General features: G+C 39.7%; 4 protein-coding genes across 4 annotated transcripts; all 4 read right to left on the reverse strand.

The window, feature by feature from the left end:
- Nucleotides 1–945: 945 nt before the first annotated feature.
- Nucleotides 946–10752, reverse strand: LOC139151005 (uncharacterized). The gene is made up of 10 exons (XM_070723520.1): nt 10419–10752; nt 8830–8913; nt 8178–8348; nt 6768–7765; nt 6281–6373; nt 5238–5390; nt 3487–4920; nt 2833–2952; nt 2253–2435; nt 946–1391 (listed from the first exon to the last, which is right to left on the reverse strand). The coding sequence occupies exons 7-10, from the start codon at nt 3605–3607 to the stop codon at nt 1051–1053; spliced, it is 765 nt and encodes a 254-aa protein (XP_070579621.1). The 5' UTR covers nt 3608–4920; nt 5238–5390; nt 6281–6373; nt 6768–7765; nt 8178–8348; nt 8830–8913; nt 10419–10752; the 3' UTR covers nt 946–1050.
- A 962-nt stretch (nt 10753–11714) lies between these two features.
- On the reverse strand, nt 11715–16170 carry LOC139151007 (uncharacterized). Its single transcript, XM_070723522.1, has 4 exons — nt 15814–16170; nt 14571–14687; nt 12676–12834; nt 11715–12303 (listed from the first exon to the last, which is right to left on the reverse strand). Exons 1-4 carry the CDS (start codon nt 15914–15916, stop codon nt 12020–12022), a joined length of 663 nt encoding a protein of 220 aa, XP_070579623.1. The 5' UTR covers nt 15917–16170; the 3' UTR covers nt 11715–12019.
- A 1896-nt stretch (nt 16171–18066) lies between these two features.
- On the reverse strand, nt 18067–20904 carry LOC139151006 (uncharacterized). The gene is made up of 4 exons (XM_070723521.1): nt 20559–20904; nt 20012–20134; nt 19562–19720; nt 18067–18825 (listed from the first exon to the last, which is right to left on the reverse strand). Exons 1-4 carry the CDS (start codon nt 20710–20712, stop codon nt 18530–18532), a joined length of 732 nt encoding a protein of 243 aa, XP_070579622.1. The 5' UTR covers nt 20713–20904; the 3' UTR covers nt 18067–18529.
- Nucleotides 20905–21417: 513 nt separating this feature from the next.
- Nucleotides 21418–23684, reverse strand: LOC139151008 (uncharacterized). Its single transcript, XM_070723523.1, has 4 exons — nt 23437–23684; nt 23023–23106; nt 22631–22807; nt 21418–21810 (listed from the first exon to the last, which is right to left on the reverse strand). Exons 1-4 carry the CDS (start codon nt 23546–23548, stop codon nt 21506–21508), a joined length of 678 nt encoding a protein of 225 aa, XP_070579624.1. The 5' UTR covers nt 23549–23684; the 3' UTR covers nt 21418–21505.

Consider the following 23684-nt stretch of genomic DNA (forward strand, 5'->3'; position numbering starts at 1 on the left):
TCTGAACACTGAAATTACTTTTTGAAGGGACGGATACTTATGAAAATTAAGTGACCCCCGGGCCCTGAGCTGTTTGAAAAATACATGACCCCCCTTTGCAGGTTTCAAATTTAAGGTGATCCCCTGGATTTTGCCGGCCCAACCCTGGCCGTAACAACTGAACGCTCCTTAACAACAAGGGTTCGCATCTGGTCATGTGTGATAGCGCCCTCTTCCTCAAGTTACGTTTTTACTGCATTGTCCCTTGTTCAAAATCCAATTTATAAAACGCAATAAATTCTGAGAAATTTAACGGGATTTTTAATTGTTAATTATTTAGTTAAGTCTGTTTTCCATCTTTTTGTTATTTTTATGATGAGATCTGGGAAACAAAGTCGATCATGATCTGGTAAACAAAGTTACTGACGATTTAGTTGACTAATCGAAGTTGGTATTAAAACGTCACAGAATGAAGCAGTCTAATGGATAAATTTTACAAACATAACACTCATGACCAGATAGCACTGACTAAAACTGTAAACTTTACATCAACTGTAAACGGTTTGGGGGAGGAAGAGAGAGAAAAGGGCGGCTGTAGTAAATGTTTAGCCATTCGGAGTTGCCGTTGGAAGGTTTGTTCTGATAGATCCAAGAAGGACGGTTGAGAACATGTCGGGCGTATCATTCTTTGCAGAAAGGGGATACAATAATTATTATTGTTTTATGTTACATGGACTTACCGATGAGATGTAGATAAATATATATATACGTATATATATTTCGGATATAGTGCAGGGATATGCTTGCATTGCAACAAACCCCTCTTATGGGTTTCATACGCACAGCCGTAGACGGGACTACCCTCCCTTTAAGTTAATCACGGTCTGTGATGGAGGAACTGTGCTTTCATGAAAGAGAAATCAGCGATTCTCACTGAACAATACAATAACTAAGCGTTGCGGTCCGTTGGATTAATTGAAACGTTTATTACGAAAATCAACAACACACGCCATTTTCAAGGTAAAAGGGCATTGCTTTGTCTCAGCGCACATTGCTGTTCAAAATATGCTTCTATTTAATGATATGCCCGTCGTTTTTACGAACGGATGTAAAAATTGACCCGGAGGACGAATCTGACAGCACACGTTGTGACGTGTCTCCTCCATTCAACGCCGTGTGGTGGTGGCTCAAACACTGTCGCCCGCCAACCGTGCAAGCGCAGGAATATGAACGTGAATCGTGATCAACGTCAACGCCGCTGCTACCATAGCGACTTTCGTTGCCTGACAACGGTCTGTCTCCAGGTTCCCGCTGACCATTGTTACTTGTATGGTCACGTGTTGTAGATGACAGGTCGTTGGTCGAAATTCTCGTTTTTGTGGTGTTGTCAACGGTGTTGACATCAACCCAAGCTTTAAAAAAAAGAAAAAAATGTATGTTACATGTCTTTCAGGTAGAGGCTTTTTTCTGAAAAATCCCTTCAGTAGACCCACTCTTGTGACAAATAAACTTCCATTCCTATTCTGTCGCAGCTTTCTGACTTGAAACATGTTCAGCAATAGTATTTAAGAACAGAACAAATGTTCGGACGATTACGTTTCTCCTCCCTCCGTCCCTGAAAGCTATATCGTTAAGTATGTGCATTTAGAAGAAATGGTTCTAGACCAGGCCGAAGTGCTACGCGAACCGTTATGCATTTTGGGAAAATATCGCACAAAACTGTGAGCAACAGATTTTAAAAATAAAAAAATCAAAACAGATTTTGAAAATAAATGAATTTCCTGACCTATGTGTATTTTACACACGCTGCAGGGTTTTAAAATGATTAATGAATTATTAGTAATCAGTAAAATAAAATGAATGAGTTTATTGCTAGCTGTCCTCCACTCTTTGCTTTTGTACTTTGTCTGTGTTGATTGCTGTGGATTTTGCGGTCGAGTGATGCCGGTCGAGCGCCCTCTCGTGTCTTTCTTATACGTGTTATTCATACATGGCAGCCCCATTTTGAATTTTGAATTTACGTTTAAGGTTATGTCGGTTCAAAACTACAATAAGTTAAGTGAGCAAACGACTGACGTACCACGAGAACGCTTCCGAAGAAAAAAAACATCCTGGTAAATCCCCTTAACGGATAGGCAGCAGTCCCCTTATGAAAATTAGCTGTCTTTGTTACTGTTATTATCACACAGTCTATACCGATCATATTTGAACTCTGCAGTCGTAAACACAGATTTGGATTTGAGCTATCTTAGCCATATTTCTTGTTAACTTACTCTGGAGGAGTCCCTTTTCCTCGTCATCGCCGTATAAACTGTGACTCTCTACAATCAGGCGTCCAGACAGTCGAGAAAGATGGCGCTGGTTTCTCCTTACCGTTACCATCGTGGCTATTACAATCGTAGTTAAGACAATCAAGATGCAGAGGATGGCGGCTAACCATATGATTTGACCGTCCACTGAAAATGAAAATTATACTCATATGTTTAAAGCTGAATAGATTATCACAAAATGATATTACTGTTTACTTTTTAATGGCTCCCCTTTAACCATGCCTTACAAATGATTGAACTGTTCAGCATATTGTTTCCGAGCAAGACGTCTATTTGCTAACTTTTTTGAAACAATTTCAATGTTTAATCTTCTCCGGGCTCATTAATAGCTACGATCGAGTTGAAAAAAAAGGTGAAATTATGTTTCTCCCATGTCATATTCCCTTCTGTATGCCATAGTCTAACTTTACTGATGCATATACACTACATCACACTACTGTATTTAGAAACACTAGTTTTTGAACAGTTGTTATTTCTGAAAAATTTTGTGAGACTGCTTCATCATGTTCAGTTGGCCACTCACCGAAAGCCACGGCTTGTTCCTGAACTTTTGACGGAGACATAGTGTAGTCGTTCAAACCAAAGTCCACAGTTCTCGATGCTTCTAAAGTGTTGACATCATTGTTTATTGTTGTAAACTCGCCTGGGATAAACGATGGACATTTAATTTGTTAGTGCAGACAAGAGTCGAAAATAATTTTGATATGCGCAACAGACATAGGAGCTAAAAAGGTAAATTCCGTCACTTCTAAAATTGAGGACACGATGTCACAATATTGGGTAATACCCTCCGAGCAACTTTACCAGGGACCAGAAAAGTCGGTAACGACTGATTATAACCCGGACTTTCCAGATTTAAATAATAGCTGCAGTGAAGTACTGGTAAAGTTGATGTTGCTATGGCAACAGCTAGACCTGATCAGTCTACATAAGAGACCCAAGTAATCTATAATGTAGACCCGTAAATCGAATTAAAAGTGTCATGTTGATGGTTTTAATTTAAGTTTTAATACATCATATAATATGAGATATTAAAGCGATTCGAAGATCAGCTTGCAAATAGTTGTCATAGATTTCTACGGACCGTTATCTTTTCAAGAATACAATATTTCATTTTTCATGTGAAAAAGCACTCAAGACGATATAAATTATACCGATAATCAATTCAGTTACTTACACGAAGCACAACCGCTCGGAGGCTCGGACAATGCCGTGCAAATACTGCATGGGTAACAGTTACCAAATCCATCGGGTACTGTCCCCGTAGAGCAGATCGTGTCTGAACTAAACGGTGACATCTGAAATGCTAAGCTTGGCTGTTGCGTTTCAAAGTCTAAGCAATGGCCGTCGAGTTTGGTATTTCCAGTGCCGCTTCACGATCGTCGAGTAACCTTAGAACGACGACCTTGCAGTCGAAACTGACGCAACTGTCGCCGTACACAGCTACTCCTGCCGTAGACAACTTGAGAATAAATCTGATGCGATTTACACGGTATGTTTAAGATGTTGCGGTGTCGGGGTATTTTTGGCGATGAACAACAGAACATCCCCTTTGCAATCACGTGTGCCCATTTTGCATATGTCGTAACTTCTCAATTTAATTTTGATGATCTCACCGCGACTGCCTCAAAAACGAACAGAAAAAATCACACACGTATGCATTCAATAAGCAAATGTTTATTTATAAGCACCAAAGTATATAGATATATACAGCCAAATTTATATATGAACGCAATACTCAAGTCACCCCTTCGTGGCTACTTTGTGGATTTTTTTTGTTTTTATTAGATTTGTATTGTATTTTTTACTTTTTTATGGTTTTTATTCTTTTTTTAACTTCTACAGAAAGAGTAGCATGAGTAAGAATCTTTAACTGAGATCCGTTAAAGTGTAAGCTCTCCAAAAACCAAAAACACCATACCTCTTACTAAAATCACATATTACAATGAACAAAAACGCAAAGGGTCATCGAACACGTAGGAGTATACATAATATTGGATTGTTCAAAATAAGTTTGATATAGCATGTACACCATGTGCCCATCTTTTCTGCGTTTTGGGAACGTTTACCAGTACCACTGCATCAGGGTGGCGACAATCTGTCTTTGCAGTCTTACTTTTTTAAAGAGTCTATAACTACTCTACCAGTATTTATACTAAATTCATTGTTACTGCCATAAACAGTAAACAAATGGCTCTACTGTGTAAGGTCTACCAGGACTAACTGCAATGGTGAGTCCCTGCGACGTAGGACTTTCACGGCTATGAAATCACGGCTTCCGATTTGTTACTGTCATCGTTAGCTGGTTGCAAGGAGACTCGATCATCACTTGACTCTCCAGTGCGCGAGAGGTGAGCAGTGTAGCCAGAGCCAGTCGAAGTCTCGTTGACCGTTTGATCGGCATTGCAATCTGGGTCAATAGGCTGTCGAAGCGGTTGGCCCTCGAGTTCCTCTTTCGGCCATTTCACCTGTCTTTCTGGCTCAGGATTTTCAGGTCGGTTGCTTTGTGTCACCAATAAAGTCTGTGGATGTCGATCTTGCAACGGTTTTGTTTTAAGGGCAGTGTATGTCTTTAATCCACGGCCGAAAATCGTAACAAATGTCTCTGAAACTAAAAGTGAAACTCGAGAGCTTACAGGGTATTCAAATAAATGATGAACTTCAAGTTCATTGAAAACATTGAAAACTGAACAAAAGGAACATCATCCAGGTGTACATGTAGTATCATTTACCCGTTCATAATGCAAGGCCGATGGTTAATTTTATTTCGTTTAACTTCGTTTCATGTTAATCCTTACTTCAATGCAGTTCGATGAACCCCCCGTACTTTTGATGTTTATATTACCTTGTAAAAATATGTACGCCGCTGCAACCTTTCTATTAGAACTAACGGATCAACAACGCAGTGTACAATTTGTCTTGCCTTACCTTTTATTGATCCTGTCACGTGCGCTTCTTCGTCCCCATTGGCCCTTGCGTTTCTATGTCTGCGTTTATATAGAAAATACGTCAATATCAACACCAAAAGGCACACAGAAATTATTGTAACTGTAACTACGACGACAAAGACCGACGAGTCAGCTGGTGGAAAAAAATAAAATAAATAACATTAGAAATCTTGATACGAAAAAATCGACATTTATAAACATTCTGTCTTCTTTTTCGATAGTTTGATGTGCGAATATTTTGCAAAAAACGTTTACGATAACCGTTCACTTTGAAAACTAACCTGATAAAATAATTACAACTAAATGTATGTAAATAAATAAATAACTGTATCTTGAGATCGCTCTAAATCTCGTGTGTTAAATCAAATCAAATATGCAACTTAGCAATTAACTTTCATGTCACCTCTTCAGTAGCTTTTACGGCTGAAATGTCCTGATGTGATCAATATCTTAGTAAATCTTATCAAATTGTGTGCAGTCGGTCTCCATGTATTTCCTTTTTACAAACATTAATTATGCAAATGAGCAAAAATATGCAAGCTACACCAGCCAAACAATAATCATTTCTTGCCACTCTAAAACAGAATCTATTTAACCAGATTTCATCAATATACTATTATATCTACGGTTCTTTAGATATCGCACTAACAGACAGACAGATAGACAGACATCGGTGCGACATTAGCTCACGAGTCAGTGTCAACACGTGAGCTAAGAAGCGATGATTGACTTTACTGAAGGAAATCTACTCAAACCAACACTCTTATCATAAATACCGCGGGATATTAAAAGCATACAGTTGGCCTAGGAGTTGAGTTTTTGCTAGTAACAGTGGGGATGGGCGGGGAGGGTTTTACAGCGTGCGACATAATATCACATAGTTGTCATGGTCAACAGACCCTGTCACGATGTGTAGCGCATCTCTTTTTTCCATACTGTCTGTGACATTGAAGGTGCTCTTACAGATGTGGAACAAAAAGCTTAACTACAATTTCAGTTTGTTTTCTGACGAATTTGACTTACCTTGCGGTTCTGTCGTTGTATATAAAGCACCAGAAGTCTGGAAAAATGTTCCCGCGGCAATACGAGTAACGGTTGTACTTGTAGTCAGTTGACCTGCATGAAAACAATATCGATGAATCTATTAGAACCGTGACCTTTGATCGCTCCACTTCCGATAAACAAACCGCGAACACAATAGTATTATTGTGGGGAATGTACCTACGTTCCTACGTTCCATTGACCACTGACAGCACGTGCATGGGGGTTTCCCGATACGTAACGGTTTACAAATGTATGTCCTTTCGATTGTGCAATAGTTTTGACCTCCGCCGTCGATCGGAAACATCTCATTGACTTCTGTTGAATTATACACTGCGTTACGCGTCCTACAATTACTTCCCCACACAATTGCCATCAAATCCGTTGGCTTTGTTCTATAATATTAACCTATCTATTATCATACAACTTGTTGTTAAAGCGTACAACCGTGACAACTTTTAAGGCTTACCTAGTTCGCATTTATCACACCCACGCTCTCGTGGGTGAGTGAGGCAGAATCTGCATGGAAAACAACCGCCTATGCTGTCTGGCACGCTCCCATCGGGACAATACATTTTCAAGATCTAGAAGACGACAATGCAGTGATCGCTATAATGATAAACTTCTAACGAAGTCCACTTGATCGACGTATCGACAAACTTCCAACGATGTGCACTAATAGATCGACGTATCGATAGATGGCTTTAACTGGACTGCACTCACTTAGACGTAAACATCGAATTTTGACTTTCTTGGTTCGAGGAGTCAAGAAAAGTTGAGTGCACTTTTTTTAAATATATAACGGGAAATTTTATAGACAAACAATAGGACTAAAAATAGACATGTTTAAATACTATCTCATTGTTACCTTGTATGTGAACAATGATATTGTTATTATTTTTAAACCAGTTGCGTCAGGAGGGTATTTCCATCAGCATTATGACGTCATGCAGGAATGTCTACTATTACTAAATGACCCAGACATTTTGGAATAAACATTGTTTTCGGCATGGCAGCCATTTACATGATCTGCGGAATTGAAAACACACTGTATTCCTCTCAATTGTGAGCAGGTTTTGCAATATAGAAAAGTGTCCTTACTGTGAATATCTCAAGATTCAATAAAAGAGTCTCTTATTGTTCTAAATAATTTTCTTAGAAAATCAAAATTCTGAAGAATTTAAAAAAGTTGCTAAAAATTTTTATGGCGTCAAAGTTCATCAAATTTCAGATTTTCCCTTGCTTCCAGGCTGCACTCTACTAGCTCGAAGTAATCGGTATAGTCTTTGTCTGTTCGACGAGCACACGACTCGTGGTCCATTTGAAGCCCATTTGGATCACATTTAACATGCGGCACAGTATCCTGGCAAATTATCTGAACCTCCCGGTCAACTTCGATTATCGCAACAGCCTGGTTTGGTGGCTGCACGTGGACTTTGTTCTTGTGGCCGTCAAATGTAACCCAAACTGAAACAGTAAAATATCAAAGAATGGATTCAATGTTCACTGTCTTTTCATTTTCTTGCTCAGTCTAGTCAAGTGTTGTCTTCTCGATGTTCTAAGCAAGACCCCTTATTTCATGTACAAAGGATGAAATGATATAATTGATAAATTCTGTGGACAAAATGGTCAAGTGATGTAGGATGAAACAATATTCTATTAATACTATTGTCTTTAACATGTGTTATAACACTTTGCGAGTCAGGTTTGTGAGGGGCATAATACCCTACAGAACCCCTTAGCTAATTACTCGACGAGAAGAAGAAATGTCATTCCTTTTTACGTTCACCTTCACTACTGTTGAACTTTCGTCAACGCTAGAAGACGTGTTCTATGGCGATTATAGCGCCTTCAAGATGAAGAATGTGAATTCACCTACTTTGGCAGAGTGCATCGCTCTTCAAGGCCTCTACTTCTTCTCCTGCGTGGTTGCCCGTCCTTTGACGATGTCTTGAACAAAGCCGTTTGCGATTTAAAAATACCACCAGGGAAATAATTACCAGAATAATTACAACAGCCACACTCACCCAGAGGTACAAAGAAGAAAATCCTATAGAGAGTAACAAAGCCGAGATGTGGACTTGGTTACATGTCAGAAGGACTGTATGATACGTTACACGTCAGTGGAAAAAATCTCCATTTCTGATGGATCGATTACACATGAATTATTTTAAATCAGGAATTATATTCCCTAGTAATATTTTAAACAATTTTCAAGTGTTTCTGAATTGACCATAAATCTAAGGTAAAATTCTGCCACTAGATCAAACCACTCTTAAGACTTCGTGCGCAAAAAATGCCCGCGGAAATGTCCATAAAATCGCACCCCCGCACCCGTCACAATTTCGAACGGTAAAAGTGCACTCGGTGAAAGTTCATAGTTCATTTGTGACATACATGTAAACTTTACTCCAAAAAAGTATTCAAACATAATTTCACAGGGCAGTATGTGTACCTGCTGTAAAAAAATAATTTACTCCCATTGAAGTACTTGATTCGCCACTATCGTATCACTGAAGACCACAACTTACCGTCTGCCCCTGCGAGGTCTGTAAATGATATTGTCGGCGATGTTGTTGGAGTTTGCTGAAGGTCGTCCGTGGTTGTGAGTTGACCTGTTGGTGATGAAATTAATAAAATAATAATAATAATAACAATGAATTTATTTATGACTTCATTATTTGGAGATATTAGTAGAGTCACAACGTTATTAGTAAAGTCACGACATATCTTTCATATATTTTTATTTAAAGAAATCTGGGTCAGGTGATGCGAATGTGCCATGCATTGGTTGGTTTTGCGGACCACGCTGTCACGGGCACAAAACGGACTGTATAAAAACATACATTAGATTTATTTTGAGGGCGAGAATTTTGCCTTTGCTCTGCAGAACACATTAATAGGAGTCAAGCAGAGGGGCGGGATTCGATTCATTGCGGTGGTGGTGGTGGTGGTGCGAGGGGTTAGACGGAAAGGGGCTAATCTAGTGGCAAGGAAACGGCAGTGTGACACCGAGTCTTGTCAGTTTGGAGAAGACCAGTGGTACGTTTTTTCAGCTTTTCTGGTTGGAAAGGAAGAAAATTAAGGACTTAGTGACGTACAGCTGAGTAACTGTTACGTGCGTCACTTTGTGACCCCTGTTGCAATTCAACAGGTGCAAAAGAATTATTTCTTGCTCTCTATTTGTCTCTGACAACTGCCATCTCAGGACAGTACAATTGTTATCAAGACAATGATTCAATCTTTGTGTAATGTTGTTGTTCTGAAACCAAGCTAGGGATTTCCCACTGTCGTCGATATGCTAATGTATCTACATATCTGCTGATGTATGCTAAATTTATATGTTTTGTACTTCGTTCGGACGGGTTTTCCAGTTTGTGCATGACGGCACCTTCGATGCAAAATTAAGAATTGAATTACAAACAACTTGCCGTGGCTATGCACACGTGCATAGACACTTACCATAACAGGTAATTCAGGGGGAACTATTATTTATCTTCTTTTGTATTTGGCAAGTGCCATCCCAGGACAGTTCAGAGGTTATTAGGTGAAATTCCCCCGAAACATGCAAAATGAGAACAATGCTCTTTTGTAATGTTGTTGAAACTTGCTAGTAACCTAAAGCCGAGGGGATTTCCAGGTTTGATTTATTTGTTGTATACATGCAATAACACCAATAGGGATTATTGTCACATCCGGTACTTGAGATAATAAGGTCACACTTGTAATCACAGATGGGAGTGTGGGCGGTAGAGGGGGTTCTCCCATATAGGCTGTATACTCGCCATTTGGTTGTCCATGGCAACCTTATTACGGTAACACTTGCTAAGTTTGGACGGGATGATAAAAGTGACTTTACCTTGCTTTTTTGAGAACAGTTTTTGTTCTTCTGAACGTCAAATCATTTTTTCTGTGTTCCAAATATATCGCCATTTGTAGTGTCCCTTTTTTCAATACGGTGTGCCTCTAGACTTAAACTCATTTTCACAATCAATACATTTATGAAACTCTCTGATTTGCTGAGAAACAGTGTAAAACTATGAAGGACGAAAAGCCCTTCAAACTGTTAAACTTACAATTACCACCGCTTTATAGATGATAATGGGGATTCAATGCTTACATTGTTCGCAGTTCCTGAACTGAACACTCTTACAAATTTCACAACCGTAACACTTTCCAAAATCGTCGGAAACTTCACCGGGTGGACAGCTGTCGTATTCTCCCATCTCGATGGCGCTGTAGAGTAAGCTTCTTCGATTGATGTTTGGTTGTAGAGGGTGGTGGTCGGGTACCCTGCGGAAGACAATGTTACGGTAGCAATACAACAGCGGGCGCGGGTTGCGTAGAAAGAGTAGCGGGGACAGGTAACTTAGTAGTTTCTCAAAATCTCTTCTGTAAAACGGCCATGTGCACGATATTTATTCACCAGTCCATTCGATGGACAGACTAGAAAGACCTTTATATACTTAGCTAGCTCAAGCTACAGTGTACGACGTCAACATCTAAAAATATTACGAAAAATTACATATACACACCAAAATAAAGATCACGCCACCTTGAATCTTACCTGCCATTTTAGACTTGTTGACTATCTTTCTGCTTATTTGTTTTGTTGCCAACTTCAATGACTGAACCGGATGTCTCCACTTGGTGTGCTAATTTTCGGACATGATGTTGACTTCAATTAAGATATAAGTGACGTCATTTGCAATCAACGAATAAATGTCTTTTTTATATCAGTAATTATGTTGCACTACGCGATAATGTATGTTACTGTACGTGAAACACGTTAAGCCATTGGCTGTCAGAATGCTACTCTTATCTTTGTCGTTGATGAAACCATAGAAGCGTATGACGTACATACATTGTATATATGCATGTCATATACCAAGTATTCTTCCATTCACATCATTACTCGTTCCTGGTGGTAGGACCTAATTTACAGAGATTCACCGGTCTGCTGTTTGTTAGATGTGAGTGAATTACTTATTATCCCGTTTCGTGAATATCGAACTTTGATTGCATCCGTGAAAGGAACACAGGTTAAGGCCACCATTTTAAAGTTCAAAATCGTTTAAGTTACTTAAGGTAATTTGTTACTCCAATCCAAAACTTGATACGTTGACGCCTTATTTGCATTTTTACACTCAAAGCGAGTCTTTTCAACGTTAATCCCACTGGAAAACTTAACCAAAAGTTTGACAGTTTCTTTTTCGGTGAGTTTACTTTCTTACATGAATTTTCCATAACTTTCTCCAGCCCAGCGCAACACAATTTAAATGGAAGAAACTTATCTTTAGAAACAAAACATAAAAGCCTCAAAAGACGGCTCGACATGCGCACCAATGGCTATCTTCTACCAGGATTTTGAGAGGACAAATCTGCTGAATGGAGACAAAAAACCGAGACCAGACAGTTTTTGTTGGTCTAATTTCTTTCAGTTTTAATGGACTGTAATGAAGTTAATGTCTTTAATATATTTCACTGACGCTATGTTTAAGGCAATGATCATATCGATATAAAATCTTACATGGTTATATCGTTAGTGCATAAAAAGACCAAATTCGAGACCTTTACTCTCGTTACAACTCATCCTTAGCTCCGCATCGTAAGAGAAATTGTCCCATAGGGTAAATGAGTTCTGAATCACTTTGTCCATACATGCACTAAATATGAGCGATTCTGATGAGTTTAAAGTCATTTGCAGTCATATGGTCTTTACTAAAGGCTCGAGGAGATCGTGCATGTTGGCAACACTGTCTTGTACGGTCCTGATCTTCCAGAATCTGTCTCTCTGTACGGATGGGTAACGTGTCTTTCTTCATCACGGTGAGAATGCTGAACACTCGTCGGCTTCTCAACATTATTTCTCTCTCCCCGCACAAAGTCTGTCTGCTTTTTCTTATTTTCCTCGCGCTCGTCGGCGTCCATCTTGATCGCTACCTCGTTTTCTTCAAAGTAGGCTGTCGCTATGTTTGTTTTGACGTTGAACTTGACACAGGAAGCTAGCAAACCAAAAGATTCACATTTTTTATTTAGTTGTTTTTGATTTCTTTTTAAATTATGTGTTTTGGTCATATTTCGAGACAGTGCTTTTTATGTGAAACAGTTACCAGATTGTTGGAAATCCTGTACAAATATATCCAAAAATAAGAAGTTCAGATGCGCTGTAACGGTCTCTTTGGCAGCAGAGCGAGTGAGACACTGACTTCACTTCACATTACTGGCCTTCCATGCAGTTGATTCGTTGAGTTTTTGGACGAAACAAAGGCATTTGTATGTCTTTTGCTGATATTTTACTGAATAGGAGTACAAGAAAATATGTTCATTTACTGGATTCGAAGGCTTTCACTGAAGCAAAGCGAGGATATACTTACCTCTAGGTTTTTTAACACACGTGTTTACTTTATTCTCGGCGCAGCTGGTATTTCCATTACTCTGATTACGTTTACAATATCTGCAGGCGATTACTGACACCATTAACACAGCCATTGCAAGAACGCTAAATAATATCCCCATCCACATATGTAGAGATTCTGGAAAACAATTTACGAATTGATAAGTGTTTCTTCATTGAATCTTGAAGGGACATTTTCATTCTGGAATGCTTCATGAAGTTTGTTGTCTTGCCTGTACTGTTGTTATGCGTATTTTTAGTTTAGCGATGGGTATATTCGCCATCGTTTGACGAGTACTCCGGCATCGTTGTAACACAGTTACTGTTAGAAATCAGTTAGAAATCTGCTCTGTCGTGAGTCGCAAAATTAAAAACCAAACACAAAATAACGTCTTGTATGTACCGAAAACTTACGACCAGATTTTATTTCACATGATGTTGACTTGACTCACATATGCCTGCACCAGGCGAAAGAATCGCTCTTTGAGGACATGACTGAGTAAATTCTCGTCAACAAAATCGAATGTATTGAAACATAGCGAAAGGTGATTGCGTGACTTTTACAGTCATGTGAATACAGATTCATTGTCAAGCAGTATTGTGATCAAGTACTTTCGTAAATTCCAGAAACAGATCTACAGACTGATAGAAAATGTGAACATGTTATATTTTGTTGGTCCTTGGCCTGGCAAAGACAAAAGGGACTGGTCATTAACTCTTTTGAAATAGAATGATAAGAATAAGAAAATGTATCGTTTATCTGATTTGCGGTGTGATTTACTGGCGTTGTTTTGAGTTGAATAAGATTGCATACTATTTCTTAGGATTTCTCATTTTTTCAGCTTCAAGACAAAAGCGGCAGGACTGTAAAAAATGATTTGTGCAGTTTGCTCTACAGATTTTACGGTTTTTGCCCCTCCGAAGATCTAATGGCCGGAGATTTCGTAATTACAGCGAAAACGGAGTCAGCGTGGACTCTCTTTTGTGTCGGGCAACAAAATAAACGCAGCCATAGACGTTTTTTCAGACAGAACACCCAAACTAAACGTCATCAAATGCACACCGCCTATTCAATCAATCCAACAAATCAAACAAACGATTCAATTTGTATTCTTATTGTTACAAGAAGTTCCTCATGACGAGTTGAGAATAAAACCAAAAATATGGTAAATTATGTACAGAAAGAGTTTGAACGGCGCGGTATCACGTTTCCTGCGTCTGCATCTACAGTCAAACCTCTTTGTCAAACGAGGTGGTAGCTTCAGTGAAATTGGGAACAAACACCACATCAAGCAGCTCAATACAGATTGTTGCAATCGAAATGCCGGTATTATACACCTTATCTATATTATTCGATGCCACCTTCATCACCGCACGTCTGTTATAAACGTCCAGATAAAATTCCAACGACAGCGAGCACACCGTTGACTGTTTGACCAACACCTCAACCCCCCATGCCACTGACTATCCGTATTAGGGTCCGGTCCGTAGTGTGTTTTTCCACTGACGCTATCCGCTTTAGCGTCAGTTGTTCTTCCTAAAGACAGAAAACCGTTGCTTCTTTTTGTGAGTTGGATAAAATCATCGATAACATTGAAATTTAGAGTTTTTCAAGTGTTTTGTTCAAGACATAGATATATTTGTCTTACACATCAATGGCGAAGTCAACACGTTCAAACAAGTAAGGCCTGGTAACGCCAGCACGTCTTTCCAGTAGAAAAAGATTTCATGACATTTGCTACATTGTTTGTGTGTTTTGTCCGTAAAACACGTCAGTGGCTGCGTTTATTTTGTCGCGCGGCACAAGATAGAGTCCACGCTGACTCCGTTTTGGCTGTAACCAAGAGTTGCGTGCTCATAGCAACTAGTACATACCGTTAGTTATGGTCCATTCTGTTTTAGGGGTCTGCAACTCTGTTGATAATCCATCAGTGAACAATTTATCATTGTCATCCGATACCGTTACGCTCGGTGTAGTTGTCGGGAAATTACCTGCAAAATCAAAATACTATAGTCAGTTCTTTACCCAGCAGCTCTCCCACCCCTAGTTTACCCGTGTGATCGACAATTTCATCTTTCAACACCAATGATAGCGAGGTTAGTGGGATGAGCAAGGTGTAACCCGTTTTGTTCAGAAACAAGATATCACCTTTCTCGCGAGCCAGAGTTTTTGTATGCTCCACGAACCCACAAAAGCAAAGATCAAGTAACCCGCCTAACGTAAAGAGGTGTGCTGTTTACGACAATGGCTGTCACGTATACACAGAGCATTCTGCTTTGTTTGACGTACTTTGACACGGGTCGTCAACGATGAATATAAAATTGCCTGGTTCATTCAGATTTTACGGCTGGGCTACACTCAACAGAATGGTATGTATGAAGACAATAGTCCTACAATCATGTCTTAAAATAGACTTGGAGACACTTTTACCACAGAAATGGCGACAAGATAGCAGCTGTTTTCTTGTCTTTGCTTGTTTGTTTGTTTGTTTACGAACCAAACCCTTAGTCCGCAAACAGCCTTTCACAGGATTTGATTTTTTATCTTCGAATATTCATTCTCCCAACTTCAGTGGGTTATTGTTACTGCAGCTGAGTTAAGTGTACTTACCAACAGACCTGAACTATCGACAGTGTCTCTCACAACATGTGTCACTCAGAATCGATTGCCAGAAAACCGGTTAAAGTTCTTCAATCTGGCGTAAATTTTAGTTACTTTGCACACTACTGAATTGATAAACTTTTTTATCAACGTCCTTAATTGAAATAAACTTTATTGGAATGATTTTGTCTGACGAAAGACCATATATTTTTTAAAACTCCTGATTCGTAATATTTCATTCCTTTTCCTTTAACTCCTATTTCTTCTTCGGAGACTAGCACGGAGACCCTCGTGTTTTACTATTGGCTTTGCTGATACTAAGGGGGCAAATCCGTCGTTCAAATGTAATGTAAAACTATGACAGTGTTAATCAAATCGGAGGCAGATTCACAATTCAACCCGACCAATCCTCCCTACCCCACCCCTCCCATCTCTGTCTGTCTGTCTGTCAGTCTCTCAAACACACACACACAAAAAAAAACCATGCCACACATATGTTATAAGGAAAGTACTTACATGTTTCACAGCCTAGCATCCATAACTTTAAGCACGCGATGCACCCAAGGCAATCCAGTCCATTTGAGAATTCGTTCGGTTCACACGGATAATTCAAATTCATACTTTAAGAGTGCAAGAACACTTCCGGTTGATATCGCAAGGTTTTGAGATCAAACAAAAACACAACTCTGCTCGGATGCGTACGGCAACTTGTTAATACTGAAGATCGAGTGAATTCGAGCAACGTCAGTACGATGTTTGAAGTTTGGCCAAGTTTTTCTGCCATGATATGTACAGTGAGCTTGGAAAACCCCGATGTCGTCATCTGCGCGAGGATTATTCAGCAAAATGCGTCCGTACAACCTGAGCGTGTTTACGTATTCAGCTGCGTATTGTCAAATACTAGAGTCTTCTCGTTTGTTTATTTGCTTGTTATCGTGATAACCCTGCGAACGTCACTGAGCTCGGGTCATTTGTGGGTGGATGACGTACGCTCTTTTGGCGACTTGAGTGGTTTACTTTGTTTTCTTAGAACGAACCGGTGTACCGGTCCGGTACTTGTAGTCTACCTGTGCTGTGCTGTTTGTGTTTGTCATATCGAGTTTGTCACTATGGAACTTGTGACTATGATGAACATTATGCCTTGGTATACTGTTGTTCTGATTTAATAAGCCGTTTTTCTCTTACACAGGTGCTCGCAGCGTTGCATTTTTCGTCATAATATCTTTTTATGAATCCACTGGGACTGAGATGTTGCATTTCCAGTCCGTGTGGTTTCAATATAGAAGCCATCAACTGCTGCTCACTTGTACAGGCTGTGCAAAGTCCAAAATACCGTTCCCCTCCCCTGGTATGTGCACGTTTTCTGTGGGCAACTGGACATTTGAGGGGACTCAACTGATCGAAAAGAACTCGTCTAGTACTCGTAAGTATGAAAAAGAGACTTCGCTGTTTGATACATGTCAGCTGTTGCTTGGATGATCTATCGTTGTCAGGAAGCAAATCATGGCTGACTTGCATGACGGATGTTTCCACGATGTAACTCCGCAATATCGGTGTATGACTTTCTCTGTCTGAATGTCCCGGGAAATATTCGAGTTAAATTCAACAATTTGCAAATAATTGCCCGACTTACTTTTCCGCCACTGTTGAAAGCGACTGTTCAAAGTTGACACTACTGACCGTGGAGGTAATAAAGCCCCCCTTTTGTCTTTCAGATCTTACAAGTTTCAGGCCAATAAAAAGAATTGTGTAATTCCGAGAACATGCCTCCCGAAAACAGGGTAATTGGGTCGGAAGATTTTTCTTTTTTGTTGGCTGAGACTCGTAAAATTAGGTAAGATTTGGATATTTTACTCGAAATTTTTGGAAAATGTGTAAAAATGTCTAGGGTCTGCGGGTTTACCAGGATAGGTCGGGTTACTGGAAACGCACATTTTATATTTGGCCAAATTTGGTACTACGAACAACAATCAGCTAATAATCTTCTATAGTACATTACGGTTTGTGTTCTCAAACTGTGTACGTTTGTGATGTCTTTAGCGCTGTACGTAAGTGAAGTTTTAGTTGTCCGGTCCGCGTTTCTTTGCGAGGGCTGGATTGGGAAGATTTGAGGGAATCTTCCCTAGTAAAACACTGTCTAGCCAGTAAACGTGTGAAGAATTGAGCTCAGAGCACTGAGCAATAAAACATATTTATGCTTGTGTGAGTGTGATTGCGCATATTCCAATATCTGAATATCAACAGGTCCACTCTTGTCGAAGTGAAAGTAACTGAATGACTAAGCGCGACGTCATCAGATTTATGGGTGAATTTTTATCTTCTTTTGCAAATCTCCAGATATTTGAACGAAATTGAGATTTAAATCACGGTTACCAGAAACACACTTTGTTAAATTTTATAAGGGTAAACGGGAATGCCTTCCCGAAGTGTTGACGACATTAGTGTTACATTCATAGAGATTTCAAGAAGGCCTATGTAACCGCCAGACTTACACACGAGCTCAGCACAGTTCACTAATAAACTTACCAGTGGAATCTAAATACAGCACACCCTTGAGATAGTCCATGGTTTTGTAAATCATTGGAAAGCACACAATCAGACAACATGCGTATGTATAATAATTATATACGCCAATAAAGATACGGTCTTGTGAAGTACATTATCTCGCCGTGTCTGCTACTGTTTCTGTCAACCTCTCTGTCAATACACATATACATATATATAATACATACATACATACATACATACATACATACATACATACATACATACATACATACATAGTATACGTTTATTGATGCTTCAAAGATACGTGTTTCATGTCTATGAAATTTTTTTAAAATACAATAATATAAATAATTTTGTTCAAGCAGAGAAATGGAGTGTTTTCCGTTCATTGAATGAGCGTGAACTTGTCTCAGTATCATCATCTGATTTTCATCTCAACACAGATCTTGACAAGCCTGAGCCCAACTACTATAGGCTTGGTGTGAGCCTGTTCATTGTTTTCTCTGAAAACATCAGACGTCTCGGCGGGATGTTGATAAAAATGTACTTGATTATGATAGTAAATGTAAATTAAATTGATGGGGTTTGTGCCGAGAGAGATCTCAGGTCTGTGTGATCTGTCACGAAACAGTCTCGACGGCGTTCTACTGCATGAAGTCTGTCACTGTACAAGATTTGCGATGACAGATCAAAATACTTTCGATTCAAAGTTTGTCTGACATGCTCACGAAGCATTTTCGTTGCCGATAACAAGTGATGCTCTCTCGTTGTCCCTGTCCGCTGCAGGCATGGCAACCTTGCTGTGAATATTCCAACTATTAGACGGACTGGAAATAACGCTGTCACTGCCGTCGGCAGAATTCGGAGTATCGTCTGCTTGGATTCCGTCGCCCGGCTGTTGGATTCCGTGCTCGTCAATCTCGCCGTCTGACAAATCGGCTTTACCTTCATTCTGGTAATCGATGTCCGATGGTTCATTTGTGAAAGTTTCGTATTTTCCATCTTTGAATGTCGTACATGCTGAAAAGATGATTGAAACCTCATCATCATCATCATCATCATCATCATCATCATCATCATCATCATCATCATCAACATCATCATCACCATCATCATCATCATCATCATCATCAACATCATCATCATCGACAACAACAACAGCAACAACAACAACAACAACAACAACAACAACAACAACAACAACAAATGATGATGATGAAGATGGTGACGACGATGACGACGATGATGATGATGATGACGATGATGATACCAGGGCTCACGATATTCTTTCGCTTGTGACGAGTACACTTTGAAGCTTTTTTAAGATTTTACAGAACAACAGCGAAACAACACGACGATCATAATGAAGGACACGTGTAATAATACCATGATGCCGAAAGTTTTGTTTCCAAGATTAGGCGCTTTGAATAAAATTCTGTGTTTGCCGTCCGCGTGGTGGTAGGTTTTTGGAGAAAATTGAGAAAACGAACACAGTGTTAACATTATTACAAATAAAAATATTATTTTCTCTTAAACAAAATAAAAATGAGCTTATTTTAATACACTTGTGTTTTCTATCTGTGTTTTTTTTCCTGGCTGGCTGGTAGGTTTTTTCAAAAATCCAAGGACGACAAGCAAAGAATTTTCTTTAAGTGGCCTTACTGTCAGTTGCAGTGTAATGATTTCTATGAGCAATGCTTTTGCTCCGTAGAAATACAGTAGTTATAAAAGTAGAGCGACAATAGATTGTTCTTACCAGTGAAGAAACGCTTCACGTCGGTTTCTTCAATGTCATGGTGTGTTTTCTTCTGATCACGATTTCTAAACCAATACCACAGTAACATGACTGCACACACGAGCACTAGAGCTACAGGAACTACTAGCAACATCTGTCCATTGGCGGAGTAGTCGGGTTCTTGAAAAAAGAGAAGAACCGAAAAAATGTGAAATAAAGTTAATTGTTTAGTTATGACTCACGGCAGACCGAAGCGGCCTGAGCCTTCTCCCACTTGAGTAAGTATTGTCCGGTCCACTCGGCTTGGTTAGGTCGGCGTAACGAAGTCTCCTGGCCGGAAGAAACAATTCCGCCTGGCGAAGTTGCTGTCTTAAGCCGAAAAACCACCCTGCCTAGCTGCGCCATTATTAGTTCGACGCAATCGAACAGTCGTAGATTAGAAGATTATACATCGACTTTTTATATACTTACTTGTGTGCGGAGTGATTCCATTCCTCGCGTCGGATATCGGAGATTCGTTTGTCGTCTGAGCAAGTAAACCATTTGTGCTGCTGGTATCGAAAGAGCTGATCATGAATGGTGGACTACCCGGCTCTGTGGAGACAAGAAAAGACAAAGGTGATAGGTGAAAGTGTGCTGATGTCATCAAAAATGTCATCAAAATAGACTGGCCTGCATGGCATTTGACACCGGCGAGCCGAGATTAAGCTTGTGGAATTTCAGGTCAGCTCTCAAAATAGCTGGGGATATCCCTCGCGGCTTTTTATAAGTGTGTTTACAAGTCGTGTTGCGGACTCGCAAATTGCTCGAGCGAGAGACAGAGTCAGCAGATTGAATCCACCCTAAAACAGATAGCCGCACCGTTGTTTTTTTTTCGGACCATCCGAACTGGCAGCGCCGTGATTTGCAGGACTTGCAGGCGTTGATAACTTATTGTGAAGATATCAGAATATTTTGTATTTACCCGTGCTATTTAGTAAATCTCATGATTTAAAAACGTGTAAAGCAGAACACTCACCACATTTGTCACAACCTCTTTCCAAAGGTTTAATTTTACAGAAGTCGCAGGGAAAACATCCACCCAAACCATCGTCCACGAATCCATAACCACAATCCTTACCAGAGCTTCGTTTCATCAGTTTCAGCAGCCGTTTGCTCGTCACAGAACCCATGTTTTTTGCTTTGAGCTGAGGTGGCTCTCTCTCACAACCCGTCTATGATGCCTTGTTCAGTATTCGGGCAATTTCAATTCACCCAAAATGTAAAACGGCTGTCGAGGCAGTCTTTGATCCCCCTGAAGATTGGCGTCTAGGTACTGAACGCAACGCCGCTGCGGCTGAAGTGTTCAAAGTTATTTATAATGTACAGTTTTAAAATGGACCAACAACAGTTTAGTGACAAAACATTTTTTAGGCAATAGTTCTTTAAATAAAGCCGGGACTTTCTCGTGAGCTGAGATTTGACCCCCTTTCTTGTTCAATATTATCGACATTGTCTGGTCGTCTGGTTAGTAAAATTGATCTATTAGCAGTTACCTGTGGCATGTGATACGGGAAATCCCCTATGTACGCTTACGTCATTGTTCTGCTGACAAAGATAAAACGGCAGTCGGATTGCTATGGTAAGCACATTTTTGACATTTTGGTCGGTGCACGTATCCAAAGTGATTAACCATAGATCATCATTGCCTCCTGCAAATTTTAGTAGATATTTAACTAATTACATACATACATACATACATACATACATACATACATACATACATACATACATACATACATACATACATACATACATACATACATACATACATACATACATACATACATACATACATACATACATACATACATACATACATGCTCAAGAATCCTCATCGAAGTCTCAAGTTTCTTTGTAATTGAAATATTTAATATTACTAGTATGTAAGATATAACATTCACGCATATCGAAAACCATTGGCTACTAGGTCGGCAGTTTGCACACCCCGTCGGAAAGCGCTGTACCCGACGGGACAGTTTCTGCGGCATTGGTTCGTCCTTCAACTGTCTCTTTACAATGAAAAATGCATCCAGTGTTTCCCTCAACGCAAGAACATGACTGCTGAATGTCGTCAGGCTGATCGGGAACTAATGTGTCTTGACCTACTTCTCTGTTGGCTACCTGTGGTGGCGCTGACGGCTGTCCATGATAAGTGTTTGCCAAGGGGGCGTCATCTTGATCAACGATGTCCACTGTGACATGGTTTTTAGGGTCAAGCTGTGCACAAGCTGTGGAAAAGAATTGGGATTGGTGTTATCATGTCGCAAGCAAATTCCCCAGATGTTTAGGGTAGTTGAATTTTCAACAAGTTTTCATATTCACATAAGGGACGAACCATTAGATCTTGGGATGGGTGGTCAAAAACAGAAAAAAAATTAAAGTGAAAAAATTAGGAAAAAAATCGTCAGACTAGTTTGCAAAATAAAATAAAATAAAATAAAATCAGAACGCAAAATCTGACAGCTTACTTAGAAAAAATAGCACACCATGACTCACTTGGAAAAAAAATTCAAAAATTTACAATTGTAAACACAAAATATTCACAATCTGATTGTTCCCATCCCACCTCCTAAGATCTAATGGTCTATCCCTAAGTTATTGAGAATCGATAGTGACGCTGTAAAAGTTTTACGTGTAAATGGTGGCATCCCTTGACGGGTGAAATTTGAGGTTTTCACCATATGAATGTAAAGTGTTTTCGTCTTGTCTGAAATGATGACAAACAAGTATATACTCCTAATCACCATATCATAAAACCATAAACAGTACTGTCTATGGTAAAACCGACTACTTTTATGGATGGACAAGTAGAGGTTAGGAGGGACTGGGGATGCCGACATTTGTTTTGCGCTTTCCAAAATTTGACAATTTCCCCCAAACTTCCCCTCCTTATGTCGGTCGACATCATTTTGTGTTTTCTAAAAGCAGCAAGGCTGTATTTTTTATACATTTTCGCTCAGCACCACCTCTCACCCATTTTTGACTACCACCTCCCAAGATCCAATGGTCGACTCCTCCCCTATGTATATCGTAGGATAAAGATCTTACTGTCAGTAGGTTTCTTCGCTTTATTTTTTATCACATTGCAGGTGTCTCCGTTTCCTCTATTCAGACGACTGCGGTATTGTCTTCTGACGAGAATGATGACCAGACCAACAAATAACAAAGTACCAGCACACAATATGACGAGCTTCAACGTCATCAGGTTCGTTCCCGGCGAGCCCCCTATAATGACGCATACAAAAATATAAATTATAAACATATCACACTGTCCGAGGAAGATACACTAGTCCAGAAACAACGTAATAACATTTGATTAAAACAATTATTTTGTCTGTGGCATTTACTGAAGTGTGTAAAACATTTCGTTGGTGGCGCTGTTCATATCGACGCCAAGGAATATGGCACTCAAGTTTTGAGGGAGGTATGCGTCAGCTTACCTTCTTCGGTGCCATTTCCGGCTGTAGTCGGCAAGGTATGCACGGAAACAATAGTAGAAGATTGTGTAGATGTTAGGAGATTACCTAAAGAAAAAGAAAAAATCTTGGCCTTTTTATAGAAAGACAAATACTCCATAGAGGAGAGTGAGGGATGAGGGTCAAAGGCCAACGGCAAACAATAGGGTATTGTGAGCATGTACGGGAACGCCTCATCTCTATAAATACCTTGGGAACCCCCATCCCACCCGCTGCGTGTACCCAATGAACGCCTTCACTCCCATTCTGTGATGGCAACAATCTAAATTATCAAAAAGCTGAATGTGGGAAGGCAGTTTTGACAAACATGCACTTGTCATTCATAAAATGAATAATCATTTTTTCCATCTTGTCATAACAAGTTTAACGAATGCTTACATTGTGCACATTCTCTGAAGTTGATAACTCCACAGAGACTGCAGTCTAAACAGTTACCAAATCCATTTGGAACTTGGCCGGCATCACAACCTCCATTTAAGTAGTTGGTCATCTTTGGTGTCTTAAGACTAGTGGGAGATTGAGTTGATACTCCGTTGGGATGTGTTCAGCACCAGTGATTAATGAGCTGTGGTACAGAATATCTTAGCCTCACTAACACTGAAGTTATTCGGTCAATCTGAGCTCTG

Source organism: Ptychodera flava, chromosome 15, assembly GCF_041260155.1.
Source record: "Ptychodera flava strain L36383 chromosome 15, AS_Pfla_20210202, whole genome shotgun sequence".
Taxonomy (NCBI): Eukaryota; Metazoa; Hemichordata; class Enteropneusta; family Ptychoderidae; genus Ptychodera; species Ptychodera flava.

Coding starts and splice junctions, on each gene's coding strand:
- LOC139151005 (XM_070723520.1), bottom strand. CDS start 3,607: ATGTCACCGTTTAGTTCAGACACGATCTGCTCTACGGGGACAGTACCC. Junction 2,436..2,832: donor GGAACAAGCCGTGGCTTTCG/GTGAGTGGCCAA, acceptor TTTCATTTTCAG/TGGACGGTCAAATCATATGG. Junction 1,392..2,252: donor GGAAAAGGGACTCCTCCAGA/GTAAGTTAACAA, acceptor TTTTTTTTAAAG/CTTGGGTTGATGTCAACACC.
- LOC139151007 (XM_070723522.1), bottom strand. CDS start 15,916: ATGAATTTGAATTATCCGTGTGAACCGAACGAATTCTCAAATGGACTG. Junction 14,688..15,813: donor GATGCTAGGCTGTGAAACAT/GTAAGTACTTTC, acceptor TTGATTTTGCAG/GTAATTTCCCGACAACTACA. Junction 12,835..14,570: donor AGAATGGACCATAACTAACG/GTATGTACTAGT, acceptor ATTGTTTTCCAG/AATCTCTACATATGTGGATG.
- LOC139151006 (XM_070723521.1), bottom strand. CDS start 20,712: ATGGGTTCTGTGACGAGCAAACGGCTGCTGAAACTGATGAAACGAAGC. Junction 19,721..20,011: donor TGGAATCACTCCGCACACAA/GTAAGTATATAA, acceptor TCTTTTTTCAAG/AACCCGACTACTCCGCCAAT. Junction 18,826..19,561: donor CGTGAAGCGTTTCTTCACTG/GTAAGAACAATC, acceptor TCATCTTTTCAG/CATGTACGACATTCAAAGAT.
- LOC139151008 (XM_070723523.1), bottom strand. CDS start 23,548: ATGACCAACTACTTAAATGGAGGTTGTGATGCCGGCCAAGTTCCAAAT. Junction 23,107..23,436: donor CTTCAGAGAATGTGCACAAT/GTAAGCATTCGT, acceptor CTTTTTCTTTAG/GTAATCTCCTAACATCTACA. Junction 22,808..23,022: donor CGGAAATGGCACCGAAGAAG/GTAAGCTGACGC, acceptor GCGTCATTATAG/GGGGCTCGCCGGGAACGAAC.